General features: G+C 44.1%; 1 protein-coding gene across 3 annotated transcripts in view; it reads right to left on the reverse strand.

Annotated features, from left to right (window-relative positions):
• Positions 1 to 3,341: 3,341 nt before the first annotated feature.
• LOC135056407 (tolloid-like protein 2) overlaps positions 3,342 to 19,019 on the reverse strand; it is a 362,236-nt gene continuing 346,558 nt past the window's right edge. For all 3 annotated transcript variants that reach the window (XM_063961508.1, XM_063961507.1, XM_063961509.1), the window contains 2 exons: positions 7,769 to 8,019; positions 3,342 to 4,936 (listed from right to left, as the gene is read on the reverse strand). In XM_063961508.1, the coding sequence (XP_063817578.1) occupies positions 4,802 to 4,936; positions 7,769 to 8,019 (386 nt within the window). In that variant the 3' untranslated portion in view covers positions 3,342 to 4,801. The remainder of the gene's footprint in view (positions 4,937 to 7,768; positions 8,020 to 19,019) is intronic.

Below are 19,019 nucleotides of genomic sequence, written 5' to 3' on the forward strand. Positions count from 1 at the left end.
CCATAAATCTGTGAATTTACCCCGGATTCTATGGGTTAATGTGCAGTATCAGGTAATTTATCGTGCAAGGAAAAAGGCGCCCCAGGCGTTAAAGGTCCAGGCTACCACATTTTCCAGCTGAGGCCAGGAATAAAACAACAAACATTGCAGCCATGTTAGTTAATGACATTTTAGAACATGACTGAGACTGGCATAGCTGACAAGGCACTTTTTTTTCTTTTACTAAACATGTAAAATACTAGAGATTGTTTTACCAAAACAATGAGAATATACAGAGTGACTGTCAAGTTATTTCTGGTTGACAATATGTAAACACAATCTATTCATGAGAACAGACTTTGTAAATTCCATTTAAATTGCTGCTCTTTGAATAAATGTTTTATTCTTCTGCATGACGCAGGCAGAACACAGAAAGGAGAGTCTACAGAGAAAAAGGTAGGACAGGAAATGTTGACTACTGTCACAAACAGATCATAATTTATCACAAGGAGCAAGCAAGAAGAAAGATTTATAACAAATGTTATGCATAAAACAGCACACAAAAGGTGAAAATCCTTTATGTTATAGGTATAAAGGATTGTATTTTTTTTAGAATTGGAATTGTATAAACCAAAATGTTTACTCAAAAAAACAAAAAATACAGCAATGAAAAGTAACATCCTGATAAAAAATATATATAAAAACAATAGTGTTGACTAATATAGCAATAGACCATATGGCATCATATGAACAGTTCTTCATTGTTCCTGTTATGGTACGGTTTGCAAATTGCACCACAGTGCAGATAGTTTATTGACCTGCAGCACAAGACCCACACAATATTGCAGCGGTATTTGTGAACAGTAGAGTGGGACGGAAATCCTAGATGCTCAGAGCAGTAGTAGCATGGCACAGAAAGCAAGATAGCAGCAACATACAGTAGGTGTAATATAATATTTGAAAGTTCAAGATTTCACAGGAAGCTCTAAAACAAAACACGACAGACTGTTCTGCAAATGTGAAAGTAAATTCTTTGAATCCAATGTAGGAGGTACTGTACAGTATACAGCAAACAGGTTTATGACTATGAGAAGTCTCTTGTATGCAATCCAGAGATAATGGTCCCTAACGAGCGGAGAAATGCAGGTTACATAGTGAATACAGATTACTGGAGGCTATAGCACAGCAATATAGGCTGATACCAGCTAAAGTCTGGCCTGACTGAAAAAGTGTGTGGTTCTCAAACAGATGGCCAGAAACAGGCAGAGTACAGAACAGAGCACAAGGGTCGGAGAAGCTAAAGGGTCGGATACAGTACAAGCAGAGTGCAAGAAAGTCCACGAAACATGCCACGTTATAACAATAGTGACATCGCGAAATGCAGGATATAAGACTGGAGACCGGAGCGGCTTGGAATCCCAGAAACAGCAACACACAAAGCAGCATGGTGACTCTCACAGACAGGAACAAGGAGCAGACTTGAGATTAGGGAGAAGCACTATAAGGACTATGCCCAGGTGGCAGTATTTACCAGGAACAGAAGAACGTACAAATAAGAAACATTGCATTCGGCTACAAACTGCCTGTTCCACAGCAAAATTTACTCCTCTTAAAGTGGTCACTAATCACTAGAAAAATGAAAATTAATTATTAGGTAAAATAACCACAATTTATAGATATTCTATCTCTAACAGCTGCAATACCACAAATGACATACACTATTTGAATCATTGCAGATCGTGGCCCCAGCATGTCTGCAATTACAGAATTATCCTATTGGGCGTAGATGAAGAGAAGATGATGATGTCTCTGCTAGCCTGTGTGATTATACAGGCCGTAGGAAAGCCAACAATGATCCTGCAACACACCTCAGGAGGTACACACCCATCTAATATTGTCGCTTGTGAATAGCCAAACACCGATAACAGATCTAGTGGGAAGATCGGCTAGTGTGTGGTCACCCTTTGTGTGACAAAGAAAGTGGCATACTGCCAACCAGACTCTTGCATATAATAGTACTGATGTGCTGGGAGAAGAGCATGACCAAGTGCCTAAGGAATTGGTTGTGATCTGGCGCTTATTCGGTGTCTTTTGTCTTTTCTGAGATTTGAAAGGACTGTGGGTTTTTTTTGTGAGAATTCTTTTCCATGTGTGTACTGAGAAAAACAAAATAAACAGTGTGTACCAGACATTCGGGGCTGATTTCGAGTTGGGCAAGAAGTGGCTATTATTGCTGGAAGACAATGCAAAGACAGGGTTGGTTTCAAGTGGGAAGTCGCTCCGAGCACTGTTTTTCCATCAACACCCGCAACTGTCACCATTGACTCAAATAGCACAGAACTCTAGTAATATACCCACAACACTCTAAAAAGGCAGAACAGTTCCATGCAATCTCATTGTCCAGTCCCATTTCACGCAAAGTTAGATACTGCAAAGACCCATTTGACTCAGAATTGAATAGACATATGCAAAAATCTGTAAATTCACTTCTGCGCATGTGCTTTGTACTAAAGGTTACTATTTGCGTTCGTGACTACAGATGCATCAGACTCAGCACCAACCCCACAGTGTACAAATGCAATTATTTATTCCATTGTACTCACCTATAAAAGCATAGGCCAGTCTTTCACCCTGATAACTGATGGACTCAAGGTGACCCTTCTAGTAGTTTTATTTCTGACAAAATGTATGTACAGTATGTACCCTTTTATATGTATGAGCACAATAATGGATTTGTCCATTTGTGTGCCAATTAAAAAGGTCATGCTATAATACCCAGAGGTTTTACAGTACACTATGGGGTCTATTCAATTATTGTCAGCATTTTCCGACTTTTTTAGGTAGAATCTTGATTCGAACTATTCAAGTCCAGTGCCGTTTTTCCAACTTGTAAACATGTGGATCGGCGGATTAACCAAGGATCCACGTATTTTGTCAAATTTGTGTGCGTTTCCAACAGGTTTTTGGCTCGTTTTCGACAATGCCGATTCCACTTTAGAAAAAGTCGGATGACATTGTCGAAAACAAGCAAAAACTTGTGGGAAATGCCCGCAAATTGAATAGTGCATCGTCGGATCCTCTCCGTCGGAGAGGATCAGACACTAATTGAATACCCTTATGTCCACTAATACCCTTATGTCTTTCACTTCCCCATTTTAGATTAGAGATGATTTAGTATATGTATTATATGTACACACACACACACACACACACACACACACACACACACACACACACACACACACACACACACACACACACACACACACACACACTTACTTTTTGGTGGAACAAGAATTGAAACCCAAGCAGAAGAGAGACAGACAGGAAGAAACCCATGATATACTTAGACCAGTCTGGCAATGAAATATTTTATTATCCTTCTATTAATTGCATGGCAACAAAATAACAGTTATATAGTAATAAAAATGGCATTACAATTCCCTTCATGACAGAAAAATATGGAAATGAAGTCTAGCAACATTATAAAAAAAATGTAATTCCATAAAAATACAGGCTCTTATTCCTGGCGATCAATTGCAATCTAAAATATATTTTGTTAATGACAAGATTCTGCACTCCCCTATCAAACATTAGGTAGTAAAGCCAACCCAGAGGAAGGCCCCAAAACTGACGTAAGGAAGGACATGAGAAGCTTATTAGTTTAGGTATTGCACAGGCTAACATCAGATCATTTAAAATATTGTATTTACATTTGCAAGAGACAATAGCTACATAATTTAAGTACAAAACCACACTATAAAAATAAGAACGTAAATTACAAAAAAAAAAGAAAGAAAAGATAAGATACAGTATAGGTCCGCTATACAGTACTTTCACTGTGAGGAAGTTCAAAAACATTACTGATGTCACACCCGTAGATGGCAGTATACACACAGCTATGTACACAATTGGCTGTTACTTGCAGTACTACCAAATGAACACAACACAGGCTGAAATCCATGTGTGGAAAAAAAAACAAATTACAATGTAACAAAAGATAATTTATGGTCAAGTATGTATACTTGGTCAAAACCAGCTGCTGGCTCTTTAAAATAAACTACTATTTTACAGGCTTGGATGAAGAGCAGAAACTTTAATATCACAGAAAGTTAGATTGAGATTTGCCCAATGCTAACAATGTCATATACTGTATGACATTTAGAAACATATTTACAAATATAACTGGGCACCGACCACCTGGTTATAACTCATGAACCAATTTTTTGCCAGGTAGTGAAGAGTTTTATTAGATCCCTGATGTCCTTTACATTTGGTCAACTGTGAGAAAGGCCTCAAATAAGTGATTGTGCGACTTGTACACTGAAAATGTCCCCATTGCCCCCTTTATCAAAATACCACATTGGTGCAAGATTTAGGGTGTGTATTGTAGGTGTGGACATCAGTGCTTCATAGTCCACATTACCCATGATGCTCAGCCAACCAACTAGAAATTGGTAAAGAAGACCTCAAGTCCCACTCCTAATATACAGAAAAACCTACACCTCCCATTCAGACCATTTGGGCATTCAGCTGACAGGTGCTTAACGGGACTGGTGAGCTTGGTGAATAAGCCCTCTTAGACATTTCACTTAAAAAGGAATATAAACCAAGTTGGCTTTTATTACATAGAAATATTTGGTCCTTGATACATTGACACAAAAAGCATGCTATTAAAACCTGGATCCATATTCATACAAATATCTTACAGACAGCATTCAGACATCACAGAGACATGCACAGCATTTAATTCATTCTCACAATTCCATAAACCATTGATTTTAGACACTAAAATGGCTCTAGGTATCACCGTGGACTACAGTCATTTCCGCATATGTAGTGCATCCTGAAATTTGGTACTGGTGTATCGGGCGTGGAAACCTTTTTTATTGATGGTATCGTCTGTGTGGAAGCGAATCATGATGGAGTCCCCAGCTGAATAGATTTCTTCAGGAGGCTAAAGAAATCAAAATAGTTTTTATTTTTTAGTGAACACATAGAAACCCATTTGGATACAGGCAAGGGATATATAGCACTCTAAGGCGTATGCTGTACATGAGTATAAGCATGTCACACTTTAGATTAGACAGTTACTTTAAGTACATACAAACACAATAAAGATGACCCCACAGCACTTTGATTAGGGAAGCCAGAGCTGGTAACATTGTTAATTAATTTGTAAGGACAGTTCCATATGGAGTAGGTTTATCTAGTACAGATCTGGGCTACCTGTGGCTCTCCATCTGTTGTTAAATTACAAGTCCCAACATGCTTTACTCCCCGATTGGTGGTAGGGTATGCTGGAACTGGTACAGATGTCTCCTCTTACATCCTTGCTGCAGTCACATTAAACAGCCCTTCAAGTAGCACCATCCGTGGTGGGACTCGGTAGCAGCAAGCATCTTTTTGTGCAATTTTTTCTGCGAAAATGCGTCTTAGACGCAATGTAATGGAATAGGATGCACAAGCAGCTTCTGCTGATTAAAATAATATGCATCCGAAATGCCATGTTGCAGTATTTTCCAGGAAAACACTGAAGCATAGTATTTTGCATCCAAATACAGTCGCAGTCACACACAGAATAAAGGCATGCTGCATATCATTTTTATCAGCTGTTCGTGCATCCTATTCTATTACATTGCATCCAAGATGCATTTTTGTGGGGGGAAAAGAAAACGCAAAAAAACCCGAAGTCAGCACTACCGAGCCACACGACACTCACGCGTTATGTGTAACAAGACTTATAGTGCACAGAGCAACGATATAGGGGGACACATCTGTAGTTTCACAACAGCTGGAGAGTCACAGGTTGGCCAGGCCCAGTCTAGTAGGACGTATTATCTGCTGGATAGTGGACTACACCAATCTCTGAACTTGTTTTTTTTTTTTTAAATTCCTAATACAGGTTGAGTATCCCATATCCAAATATTCCGAAATACGGAATATTCCGAAATACAGAATTTTTTGAGTGAGAGTGAGATAGTGAAACCTTTGTTTTCTGATAGCTCAATGTACACAAACTTTATTTAATACACAAAGTTATTAAAAATATTGTATAAAATTACCTTCAGGCTGTGTGTATAAGGTGTATATGAAACATAAATGAATTGTGTGAATGTACACATACTTTGTTTAATGCACAAATTTATTAAAAATATTGGCTAAAATGACCTACAGGCCGCGTGTGAGGTGTATATGAAACATAAATGCATTCTGTGCTAAGACTTAGGTCCCATCTCCATGATATCTCATTATGGTATTCAATTATTCCAAAATACGGAAACATCCGATATCCAAAATACTTCTGGTCCCAAGCATTTTGAATAAGAGATGCTCAACCTGTACTATTCAAATTTCACTATTTCCAGAGAATAACCGATGCAGTAAGAATGTAATTTAACATATAAAGAATTCTAAACCGCACTATGCATTAGGACCATTTTAAATAGGAGTGTCAATTCAAATATCCAAATACAAGATCTTTAAAACCTGGAGCTACCCTTTTGTAATGTTGGAATGGCAGACACTTAGGGCCGGAGTCAGAGCCGCACGTAATGGCGATGTTCACAGAGTAAGCGCAAAAGTGCTCACAGTGCTTACATTACACAGAGCATGCGCACAAAGGTGATTTGCAAATGAGACGCACAGTAACAGAAATTCAGTTGCACAGCAAAAAGTGATGGGTGTTCGTGGACAGGGGCTAAACAGACGCACGGAAATGGTCCGTCCTATGGGCATGTTATGGGAAGTGCCGCTGCAATGGTTGCGTACACAGAAGCTCAAATCGTTCACTCTGGAGGCCATACTTAAGCAGCGTACACACTAGACGATATAGTGGATGATGTAACCGATTCAGACACATTGTTCACGTCGTCTAGTGTATATGCACTATGTCACTTACAATGTGCGCTCCTGTGTGACATCACCCGTCAGACGTGGTTGCAGGTCAATCAAGCTATATCGCCAGCGAGGCCCCCGCGTGTACCTCCTGGTCATTCGTCGCTGCCGGCATTGGCAAGTGTGTATGCACTTGCCGATGCTGGGTCCCATCGCTGCCGATATTGCTGGGTACACACATCATCTAGTTTGTCCCCAGCATCAGACAGAAAATCTGCACCTGCCGTAGGGTACGATGGGAAGATCAATGGGGAGGTCTAAAGACCCACCAGGGGGTATTACAGCATCTACAGAAAGTCAGAGTGGGTGTCTCAGTCCTTGCACATTTATACTGTATACCAGGGAAGGCCTTTCTAGCGCCAATTACATAAAAACGCAGACAGATGAGTGCCAAAAGATGCAGAGGTCTACCGAACAGCAAGTAAGTTAACACTATTAATAAAACATACTGAAAATAAATGAAAGCCATAAAAAACTTTCTATTGTAATTATGATTTCCCCATTAGCGTATGTGACATTCCTGTAGTTCATAAGTGGTGAACCAGTAACAAAGATAATGTATAGCAAGCTTGAGACTGAAACAAATATTTAATAAAATGACCTATACAGGGTTCGAATGGCTGAGGTTTGTGCACCTAGGCAGTCTTATCTTACACCCACAAAAACCCAGAATGGAATGGAAGCTTGCGAAGTTCAAGATCCAAAACAGAGGCAATACGTTGCCGATATTCGTAAAGCTTATGCATTAGCCAAACATAATTAACATACAATCAGCATATGTTCTAAGCAAATTATCAACCAAAGTGTTGAATATGCAAGTTAAATGAAGTGATTGCAAATGCCTATTTGGAGTCCGTCACTGTAAAATATACATAAATTAAAAAAACCATACCCCAGATCCGCAGTATCTAGCTAGTCGTGGAGCGGTCGTGTCATAACCATCATAAATTTCCATGTAGTCATAACCACAATCTGATTCTTCCTCCAATTCAAATGTTTCAAAAATTAATTCTACTCCATAGCCATCCTCCGCTGCAACGACCCAATCGCAATTAGACTGTACCGGATAATTGTTATCACCATACTGGGCATGTGAATACAGATCCTTTGTTTGAATCTCCGCTTTTAATCGCCCTCCACATTCTAAAGAGAGCATAAAATATGTATAGAATGATATGTATAAAAAAACAAAATGCAGTAACATAAATATTAATCATGACGTTCTTTGGTGGTGTCACTGGCTTCTAGTAAACTCCACAGTCTATTGTATATTGGATACTTTTAAATAGTGATTTTAAGCCCATTTACTATAATTCTAGAACTATTGTTTTAGAAGATCTTTCACAGATCACAGCAATGCAATTGCTATTTTACTACTATATTCCGTATGTACAAAATACTTACATATAATATTGACAGTTATAGTGATAGGCAATAATAAAGTAACAAAAAATCTCACAAAAACTGGATTGTCTATATAAAATCAAAATGTAACATTTGTTACAAATGACATACAGTCAGAGGTAGAGGACGACTACCTTCACATGCCCCGAGAGAAAAGACATAGGAACTGCCCAGGCCACACAATAGGATTGTTACCAGAAATAACACTGCTCAGTCACCAAGATGTGATTTAGAAGCAGTATTAGTTTCGGCTTGATGTGACGGGACATAATGGAGACACCGCTTTCCCACACTGAAAGGAAATGCTGAATGTATCTTTCTTTCTGCAGTGCAGTCTCTCTAGTTCATTCTAAACACAGAGCCCAGCTTCTCCGTAAAGACTGTCAAGTTGGAGAATTGTTTGAATCCAGTATTGTAAGATTCCGGGGTACATTTATCAAATGGTGAAAATCCTTTTTGCAGACAGAAAGTATGTTATTGTTGCCAGCAAATAGGATTTTAATATCTACCGGTAAATCCTTTTCTCTTAGTCCGTAGAGGATGCTGGGGTCATTTCAAGAACCATGGGGTATAGACGGGATCCGCAGGAGACATGGGCACTTTAAGACTTTCAAAGGGTGTGACCTGGCTCCTCCCTCTATGCCCCTCCTCTAGACTCCAGTTTAAGGAACTGTGCCCAGGGAGACGGACATTTCGAGGAAAGGATTTATTGTTAAACCACGGTGAGCATCTTACCAGCTCACACCTCAAGCATGCTGCAGAACGTGGCATTTAATAGAACACCAGCCAATGGCATGAAGAATATGCAGCAATATGCTGACAAAAATCGTAACACAACCTGTGTGTAACCACAACCAATAACTGCAGATACAGTACGCACTGGGACGGGCGCCCAGCATACTCTACGGACTAAGAGAAAAGGATTTCCCGGTTGTATTAAAATCCTATTTTCTCATACGTCCTAGAGGATGCTGGGGTCACTTCAAGAACCATGGGGTTTATACCAAAGCTCTAGAATGGGCGGGAGAGTGCGGATGACTCTGCAGCACCGATTGACCAAACATGAGGTCCTCATCAGCCAGGGTATCAAACTTGTAGAACTTCGCAAAGGTGTTTGAACCCGACCAAGTAGCCGCTCGGCAAAGTCGTAATGCCGAGACCCCCCGGGCAGTCGCCCAGGACGAGCCCACCTTTCTGGTAGAATGGGCCTTCACCGATTTCAGTAACGGCAATCAAGCCGTATAATGAGCCTGCTGAATCGTATGACAGATCTAGCGCGCAATAGTCTGCTTGGAAGCAGGAGCCCCAATTTTGTTGTGAGCATACAGGACAAACAGAGCCTCCGTTTTCCTAAACTGAGCCGTTCTGGCCACATAAATTTTCAAAGCTCTGACTACGTCGAGAAACTTCGATTCCAGCAAGGCGTCAGTAGCCACTGGCACCACAATAGGTTGGTTCAAGTGGAACCACTTTTAGCAGAAACTGCTGACGAGTCCTCAACTCTGCTCTATCTTCATGGAAGATCAAATAAGGTCTCTTGTGAGAGAAGGCCCCTAACTCAGACACCCGCCTTGCAGACGCCAAGGCCAACAGGATGACTGCTTTTCAAGTGAGAAAAAAACGCAACTCCACCTTCTGTAAAGGTTCAAACCCGCGTGATTAAAGGCACACTGGAGGCACAAATGGAAGTTGGACGTGCAACACGCCTTTCACGAAAGACTGAACTTCCGGAAGAGAAGCCAATAGTTTCTGAAAGAAAATTGCCAATGCTGAAAACTGGACCTTAATGGAGTCCAATTTCAGGCTGCATTCCCTCCAGCCCGTAGGAAATGGAGAAAACGCCCTAACTGAAACTCTTCCGTTGAAGCTTTCTTGGATTTACACCAAGACCCATATTTTCTCCAAAGACAGTGGTGACGTCTATACGTTACTCCTTTCCTGGCCTGAATAAGAGTGGGGATAACTTCCTTGGGAATACCCTTTCGGCTAGGATCCGGTGCTCAACAGTTATGCCGTCAAACGTAGCCGCGGTAAGTCTAGGTAAACGCACGGCACCTACTGTAGTAAGGTCCTCTCAAAGAGGAAGAGGCCCAGGATCTTTTAAGTAACTCTGAAAGATCTGGGCACCAAGCCCTCCTTGGCCAGTCTGGGACAATGAAAATTTTCCAGAAACCACGATCTTCTCATGATCCCGAGAACTTTTGGGAACAGTGGAAGTGGAGGGAGTACATGCACTGACCGGAACAGCCACTGGTTCACCAGTGCATCTATCGCTATTGCTTGAGGGTCTCTTGACCAGGGGCAATATTTCTGAAGCTTCCCGTTGAGACGCAATGTCATCATGTCTACCGAAGACTTCTTGGCGGAGGTTCCACTCTCCCCGATGGAGATCGTGTCTGCTTTCCAGTTGTCCACTCCCGGAATGAAAATTGCCGACAGAGCCCTTGTTTTTCTGCCCAGAGGAGGACCTTCGTCACCTCAGCCATTTCCGCTCTGCTTTTCGTTCCGCCTTGCTGTTACATTATCCAACTGGACCTGCACGGGATGATCTTGAAGAAGATAAACCGCTTATTGAAGACTGTTGTAAATGGCTCTCAATACCAGCCTGTTCATGTGAAGGCAGGCTTCCTGACTTTAGCATTTTCCTTGGAAGCTTTTCCTTGAGTGACAGCTCCTCAGCCTCGGAGACTTGCATCCGTGGTTACCATGACCCAGTCCTGAATCCCGAACCTGCATCCCTCTAATAGGTGCGAGGTGTGTAGCCACCACAGGAGTGAAAACCTGGCTTTCGACAACAGGACTATCTTCCGGTGCATGTGCAGGTGTGATCTACTTTACCAACAGGTCCCACTGGAATACCCTGGCATGGAACCTGCCAAACTGTATGGCCTCTTAGGCCGCCACCATATTTGCACGGATGGATCGACCCTCTTGATGGTTTCAAAACTAGTATTATCATTTTCTAGATTTCCAGAGCCTTTTCCACCGGAAGAAAAAACTCTCTGAACTACCCTGTCCCGAAAAACAAATAATCTTTCCTGGTAAATTTATGATCCAACCGTGTTGTTGGAGTATGGACAGGGAGAGCGTGATGTTTTGTACCAACAGCTCACTGGATCTCGCCTTTATCAGGAGATCTTTTAGATAAGGAATAATATTGACTCCTTCTTGACGCAGGAGGACCCATCATCTCCACCATCCCCTTGGTGAAAAGCCCTCGGCGCCGTGGAGATACCGAAAGGTAATGTCTGGAATTGGTAATGGCAATTCTGAACCGCGAATCTCAGATAAGCCTGGTGAGGAGGATAAAAGGGAACATGCAGGTAAGCATCCTTTATCTACTGACCCCCTGTAATCCCCGTCCTCCAGACTGGAAATCACAGCTTCCAGTGATTTCATCTTGAACTTGAACCATTTTAAGTAGAGATTCAGATTTTTAGGTTCAGGGTCGGTCTGACCGAGCCGTCCGGTTTCAGAACAACAAAGAGGCTTGAATAACCCCCTCCCTTTGTTGTGACCCAGGCACCAGGACTATGACCTGGTCCTGACATAAAATTTGAATTACCGATATAACTGCTTCTCTTCCTGGAAGAGACGCTGGCAAGGTCGATTTTAAAAATCGGCATGGGGGAACATCCTGAATTCGTACCCCTGGGACACTATATGTAAAACCCAGGGATCCAGGTCAGATTGACTCCAATTCTGACTGAGTAGTTTTAGACGTGCCCCCACCCGAGCGATCTCCCGCGAGGGAGCCCCAGCATCATGCTGTAGACATGGCAGAAGTAGGGGTAGACCTCTGTTCTTGGTAACCTGAAGCCGCTGTAGACATCTTTATGTCTCTTCCCCTACCTGCAAAATAAGGGGAAACCTTTCGCTGTACTTACTGGGTCGAAAGGACTGCATGTGAGGGTGATCTTTTTGCCGTTGCCGGTGCAGAGGGCAAAAAATGTCGACTTACCTGTGGTAGCCGCTGAGACCAACGCCTCCAGTCCATCACCCAATAAGGCCTCACCTTTGTATAGGAGATCCTCCATATTTCTCTTGGAATTTGCATCCGCGTTCCACTGGCGAATCCCCAACGCCTGCCGAGCCGATACTGCCCTGGTAGCGGCTTGTGAACAGAAGAGTCCAATATCTCTTATTGCTCCTAGTATGTATGCGGCAGCGTCTTTGATATTTCCTAATTTAGGGAGTATCTCATCTTTATCAATTGTGTCAATTTCTGATGACACGCTCTCTGACCATTTTGTAATAGTGTGACACACCCACGCGCAAGCAATAGTGGGCCTGAACAGTGTCCCTTTGCAACATATAGTTTTCACCTTTCGGTTCATCAGCCCATTTAGTGAAGCCGTGCCAGGTATAGGGAGAATTACCTTCTTTGTCACCCTAGACAGTGCACTGTCTAACACAGGGGGGGTGAATGCCGGGAAAGAATATATTAGGCTCGTCTTATTTTACCTATTTCCCTGGAATCCCTATCGGCGACACAGGACTCAGAGTCCGCGTCGGTAGCAGTAGTCATAACATTTGTAAATGGACTTTATGTGACCCAGAGAGGGTCGCCTGCAGATAGAAGAAACAGAATGCTGACAAACATATCTTCTACATATCCAGCATGCAGCATTAGATACAGCCTTATCTAATCCCCATGCAGGCTCTTGGTTTGCCGGTAGCATCACCACCTGACAACTCTGCGTCCCCAAATAGTTTCCTCCGTGAAGGAACTCCCTGCTTCAGATATGTCACCCACGTGTACCACACACACCTACATACACACTGGGACTAATAGGGGACAGACCTCTGTCAGAGGGATACAAAAATAAGAATTTACTTACCGATAATTCTATTTCTCGTAGTCCGTAGTGGATGCTGGGGACTCCGTAAGGACCATGGGGAATAGCGGCTCCGCAGGAGACAGGGCACAAAAGTAAAAGCTTTAGGATCAGGTGGTGTGCACTGGCTCCTCCCCCTATGACCCTCCTCCAAGCCTCAGTTAGGATACTGTGCCCGGACGAGCGTACACAATAAGGAAGGATTTTGAATCCCGGGTAAGACTCATACCAGCCACACCAATCACACTGTACAACCTGTGATCTGAACCCAGTTAACAGCATGATAACAGCGGAGCCTCTGAAAAGATGGCTCACAACAATAATAACCCGATTTTTGTAACAATAACTATGTACAAGTATTGCAGACAATCCGCACTTGGGATGGGCGCCCAGCATCCACTACGGACTACGAGAAATAGAATTATCGGTAAGTAAATTCTTATTTTCTCTGACGTCCTAAGTGGATGCTGGGGACTCCGTAAGGACCATGGGGATTATACCAAAGCTCCCAAACGGGCGGGAGAGTGCGGATGACTCTGCAGCACCGAATGAGAGAACTCCAGGTCCTCCTCAGCCAGGGTATCAAATTTGTAGAATTTTTCAAACGTGTTTGCCCCTGACCAAGTAGCAGCTCGGCAAAGTTGTAAAGCCGAGACCCCTCGGGCAGCCGCCCAAGATGAGCCCACCTTCCTTGTGGAATGGGCATTTACATATTTTGGCTGTGGCAGGCCTGCCACAGAATGTGCAAGCTGAATTGTACTACACATCCAACTAGCAATCGTCTGCTTAGAAGCAAGAGCACCCAGTTTGTTGGGTGCATACAGGATAACAGCAAGTCAGTTTTCCTGACTCCAGCCGTCCTGGAAATCTATATTTTCAGGGCCCTGACAACATCTAGCAACTTGGAGTCCTCCAAGATCCTAGTAGCCGCAGGTACCACAATAAGCTGGTTCAGGTGAAACGCTGACACCACCTTAGGGAGAAACTGGGGACGAGTCCGCAGCTCTGCCCTGTCCGAATGGACAATCAGATATGGGCTTTTGTGAGACAAAGCCGCCAATTCTGACACTCGCCTGGCCGAGGCCAGGGCCAACAGCATGGTCACTTTCCATGTGAGATATTTCAAATCCACAGATTTGAGCGGTTTAAACCAATGTGATTTGAGGAATCCCAGAACTACGTTGAGATCCCACAGTGCCACTGGAGGCACAAAAGGGGGTTGTATATGCAGTACTCCCTTGACAAACTTCTGGACTTCAGGAACTGTAGCCAATTCTTTCTGGAAGAAAATCGACAGGGCCGAAATTTGAACCTTAATGGACCCCAATTTGAGGCCCATAGACACTCCTGTTTGTAGGAAATGCAGGAATCGACCGAGTTGAAATTCCTCCGTGGGGGCCTTCCTGGCCTCACACCATGCAACATATTTTCGCCAAATGCGGTGATAATGTTGTGCGGTCACCTCCTTCCTGGCTCTGACCAGGGTAGGGATGACCTCTTCCGGAATGCCTTTTTCCCTTAGGATCCGGCGTTCAACCACCATGCCGTCAAACGCAGCCGTGGTAAGTCTTGGAACAGACATGATCCTTGCTGAAGCAAGTCCCTTCTTAGTATCTCTTGAAGTTCCGGGTACCAAGTCCTTCTTGGCCAATCCGGAGCCACGAGTATAGTTCTTACTCCTCTCCGTCTTATAATTCTCAGTACCTTGGGTATGAGAGGCAGAGGAGGGAACACATACACCGACTGGTACACCCACGGTGTTACCAGAGCGTCCCAGCTATTGCCTGAGGGTCTCTTGACCTGGCGCAATACCTGTCCAGTTTTTTTGTTCATACGGGACGCCATCATGTCCACCTTTGGTCTTTCCCAACGGTTCACAATCATGTGGAAGACTTCCAGATGAAGTCCCCACTCTCCCGGGTGGAGGTCGTTCCTGCTGAGGAAGTCTGCTTCCCAGTTGTCCACTCCCGGAATGAACACCGCTGACAGTGTTATCACATGATTTTTCGCCCAGCGAAGAATCCTTGCTGCCATTGCCCTCCTGCTTCTTGTGCCGCCCTGTCTGTTTACGTGGGCGACTGCCGTGATGTTGTCCGACTGGATCAGCACCGGTTGACTTTGAAGCAGAGGTCTTCCTAGGCTCAGAGCATTGTAAATTGCCCTTAGCTCCAGTATATTTATGTGGAGAGAAGTCTCCAGACTTGACCACACTCCTTGGAAATTTCTTCCCTGTGTGACTGCTCCCCAGCCTCTCAGGCTGGCATCCGTGGTCACCAGAACCCAGTCCTGAATGCCGAATGTGCTGCCCTCTAGTAGATGAGCACTCTGCAGCCACCACAGAAGAGACACCCTTGTCCTTGGAGACAGGATTATCCGCTGATGCATCTGAAGATGCGATCCGGACCATTCGTCCAGCAGATCCCACTGAAAAATTCTTGCGTGAAATCTGCCGAATGGAATCGCTTCGTAAGAAGCCACCATTTTTCCCAGGACTCTTGTGCATTGATGCACTGACACTTGGCCTGGTTTTAGGAGGTTTCTGACTAGCTTGGATAACTCCCTGGCTTTCTCCTCCGGGAGAAACACCTTTTTCTGGACTGTGTCCAGAATCATCCCTAGGAACAGCAGACGTGTCGTCGGAATCAGCTGCGATTTTGGAATATTTAGAATCCACCCGTGCTGTCGTAGAACTACTTGAGATAGTGCTACTCCGACCTCCAACTGTTCTCTGGACCTTGCCCTTATCAGGAGATCGTCCAAGTAAGGGATAATTAAGACGCCTTTTCTTTGAAGAAGAATCATCATTTCGGCCATTACCTTGGTAAAGACCCGGGGTGCCGTGGACAATCCAAACGGCAGCGTCTGAAACTGATAGTGACAGTTCTGTACCACGAACCTGAGGTACCCTTGGTGAGAAGGGCAAATTGAGACATGGAGGTAAGCATCCTTGATGTCCAGGGACACCATATAGTCCCCTTCTTCCTGGTTCGCTATCACTGCTCTGAGTGACTCCATCTTGATTTGAACCTTTGTATGTAAGTGTTCAAAGATTTCAGATTTAGAATAGGTCTCACCGAGCCGTCTGGCTTCAGTACCACAAATAGTGTGGAATAATACCCCTTTCCTTGTTGTAGGAGGGGTACTTTGATTATCACCTGCTGGGAATACAGCTTGTGAATTGTTTCCAATACTGCCTCCCTGTCGGAGGGAGACGTTGGTAAAGCAGACTTCAGGAACCTGCGAGGGGGAGACGTCTCGAATTTCCAATCTGTACCCCTGGGATACTACTTGTAGGATCCAGGGGTCCACTTGCGAGTGAAGAAGCCGCCTGGGGTGCGGAGAAACGCGTTGAGGATACAGAGAGAAGGAGCCCCAGTACCTACTGCCAATAAGAACTGAAGTGTGTCCTCCCAGCAGCTTATCAAAAACCATTGCCGGTAATTGCTACACTTTCTAGCGTGACTGATTCATTTAGTCCCTCGGATCACACTGGGAACACCTGAATTTGGTGAACATCATTCCACCAATACTGAGAGTGGAACACGCTGTACCGGTATACTCACACTTTGCCGGAGGAGAGAGCGGTCGTTTAGCTGACGCTACCAACTACTCACGCCACGGACGAGTCCTACCGCTGACGGATGTCTCACCCGTGCTAAGGGTGATAGAGAGCGGCTATGCACGCCGGTACCATTGCGGTACAACAAGAGAAAATACCGTCCAGTTTGTGAGTAACAGCTATCCCTTTACTGCTTACCTCTGCACAGTCCACACTAAAATTGGCAAGTGATGAACTTTTCCCAATTGGAAAATAAATTATAAAGTGAGGACACCTATATGCACAATTGTGCTAAGTACTGTCGTGCCTTTTTACATCTTGGCAAGAAAACTTCATGTAGCTAAACAGCTAAAAAAGAATTATCCTTTAACATAGGTACTGTGACGGCCCTCTGAGTATACCCAATTAAGGTTCAATTTACTGCTTAATTTAGAGGTTCCTGGAACCTCAGTTTTATATTATTATATTGTGGTCCTGTTTATGTATAATTTTATTTATTTTTATGTGTTTTTTGTGATTTGTTGTCAATAAATTGGTTTAATTTTTATCATTGTGTTCACCAATTGGTATTAAGCGCCGACCTGGTAATTTTCCTAATTGCTTTGTTTGTTGAGGAGGCCGGCTACCTCCTCACCAGGTGGCAGCTAATCCCAGGGTGCACACACACACAGGCCTGCCAGCGCCACTATTACCTCTTTTTCCTTTTTTTGCCACTTGCGAGTGAGCCCACTGCGCGCTGAAACTCTTGAGACGACCCCCCACCGCACCTGAGTCCGCTTGTACGGCCCCAGCGTCATGCTGAGGACTTGGCAGAAGCGGTGGAGGGCTTCTGTTCCTAGGAAGGGGCTGCCTGCTGCAGTCTTCTTCCCTTTCCTCTACCCCTGGGCAGATATGACTGGCCTTTTGCCCGCTTGCCCTTATGGGGACGAAAGGACTGAGGCTGAAAAGACGGTGTCTTTTTCTGCTGAGATGTGACTTGGGGTAAAAAAGGTGGATTTTCCAGCTGTTGCCGTGGCCACCAGGTCCGATGGACCGACCCCAAATAACTCCTCCCCTTTATACGGCAATACTTCCATGTGCCGTTTGGAATCTGCATCACCTGACCACTGTCGTGTCCATAAACATCTTCTGGCAGATATGGACATCGCACTTACTCTTGATGCCAGAGTGCAAATATCCCTCTGTGCATCTCGCATATATAGAAATGCATCCTTTAAATGCTCTATAGTCAATAAAATACTGTCCCTGTCAAGGGTATCAATATTTTCAGTCAGGGAATCCGACCAAGCCACCCCAGCGCTGCACATCCAGGCTGAGGCGATCGCTGGTCGCAGTATAACACCAGTATGTGTGTATATACTTTTTAGGATATTTTCCAGCCTCCTATCAGCTGGCTCCTTGAGGGCGGCCGTATCTGGAGACGGTAACGCCACTTGTTTTGATAAGCGTGTGAGCGCCTTATCCACCCTAAGGGGTGTTTCCCAACGCGCCCTAACTTCTGGCGGGAAAGGGTATAACGCCAATAACTTTCTATCGGGGGAAACCCACGCATCATCACACACTTTATTTAATTTATCTGATTCAGGAAAAACTACAGGTAGTTTTTTCACACCCCACATAATACCCTTTTTTGTGGTACTTGTAGTATCAGACATATGTAACACCTCCTTCATTGCCCTTAACATGTAACGTGTGGCCCTAATGGAAAATACGTTTGTTTCTTCACCGTCGACACTGGAGTCAGTGTCCGTGTCTGTGTCGACCGACTGAGGTAAATGGGCGTTTTAAAGCCCCTGACGGTGTTTGAGACGCCTGGACAGGTACTAATTGGTTTGCCGGCCGTCTCATGTCATCAACCGACCTTGCAGCGTGTTGACATTATCACGTAATTCCCTAAATAAGCCATCCATTCCGGTGTCGACTCCCTAGAGAGTGACATCACCATTACAGGCAATTGCTCCGCCTCCTCACCAACATCGTCCTCATACATGTCGACACACACGTACCGACACACAGCACACACACAGGGAATGCTCTGATAGAGGACAGGACCCCACTAGCCCTTTGGGGAGACAGAGGGAGAGTTTGCCAGCACACACCAAAAACGCTATAATTATACAGGGACAACCTTATATAAGTGTTTTCCCTTATAGCATCTTAATATATAATAATATCGCCAAATAAGTGCCCCCCCTCTCTGTTTTAACCCTGTTTCTGTAGTGCAGTGCAGGGGAGAGCCTGGGAGCCTTCCTAGCAGCGGAGCTGTGTAGGAAAATGGCGCTGTGTGCTGAGGAGAATAGGCCCCGCCCCCTTTTCGGTGGGCTTCTTCTCCCGTTTTTCTG

Source organism: Pseudophryne corroboree, chromosome 3 (genome assembly GCF_028390025.1).
Source record: "Pseudophryne corroboree isolate aPseCor3 chromosome 3, aPseCor3.hap2, whole genome shotgun sequence".
In the NCBI taxonomy this organism is placed as follows: domain Eukaryota; kingdom Metazoa; phylum Chordata; class Amphibia; order Anura; family Myobatrachidae; genus Pseudophryne; species Pseudophryne corroboree.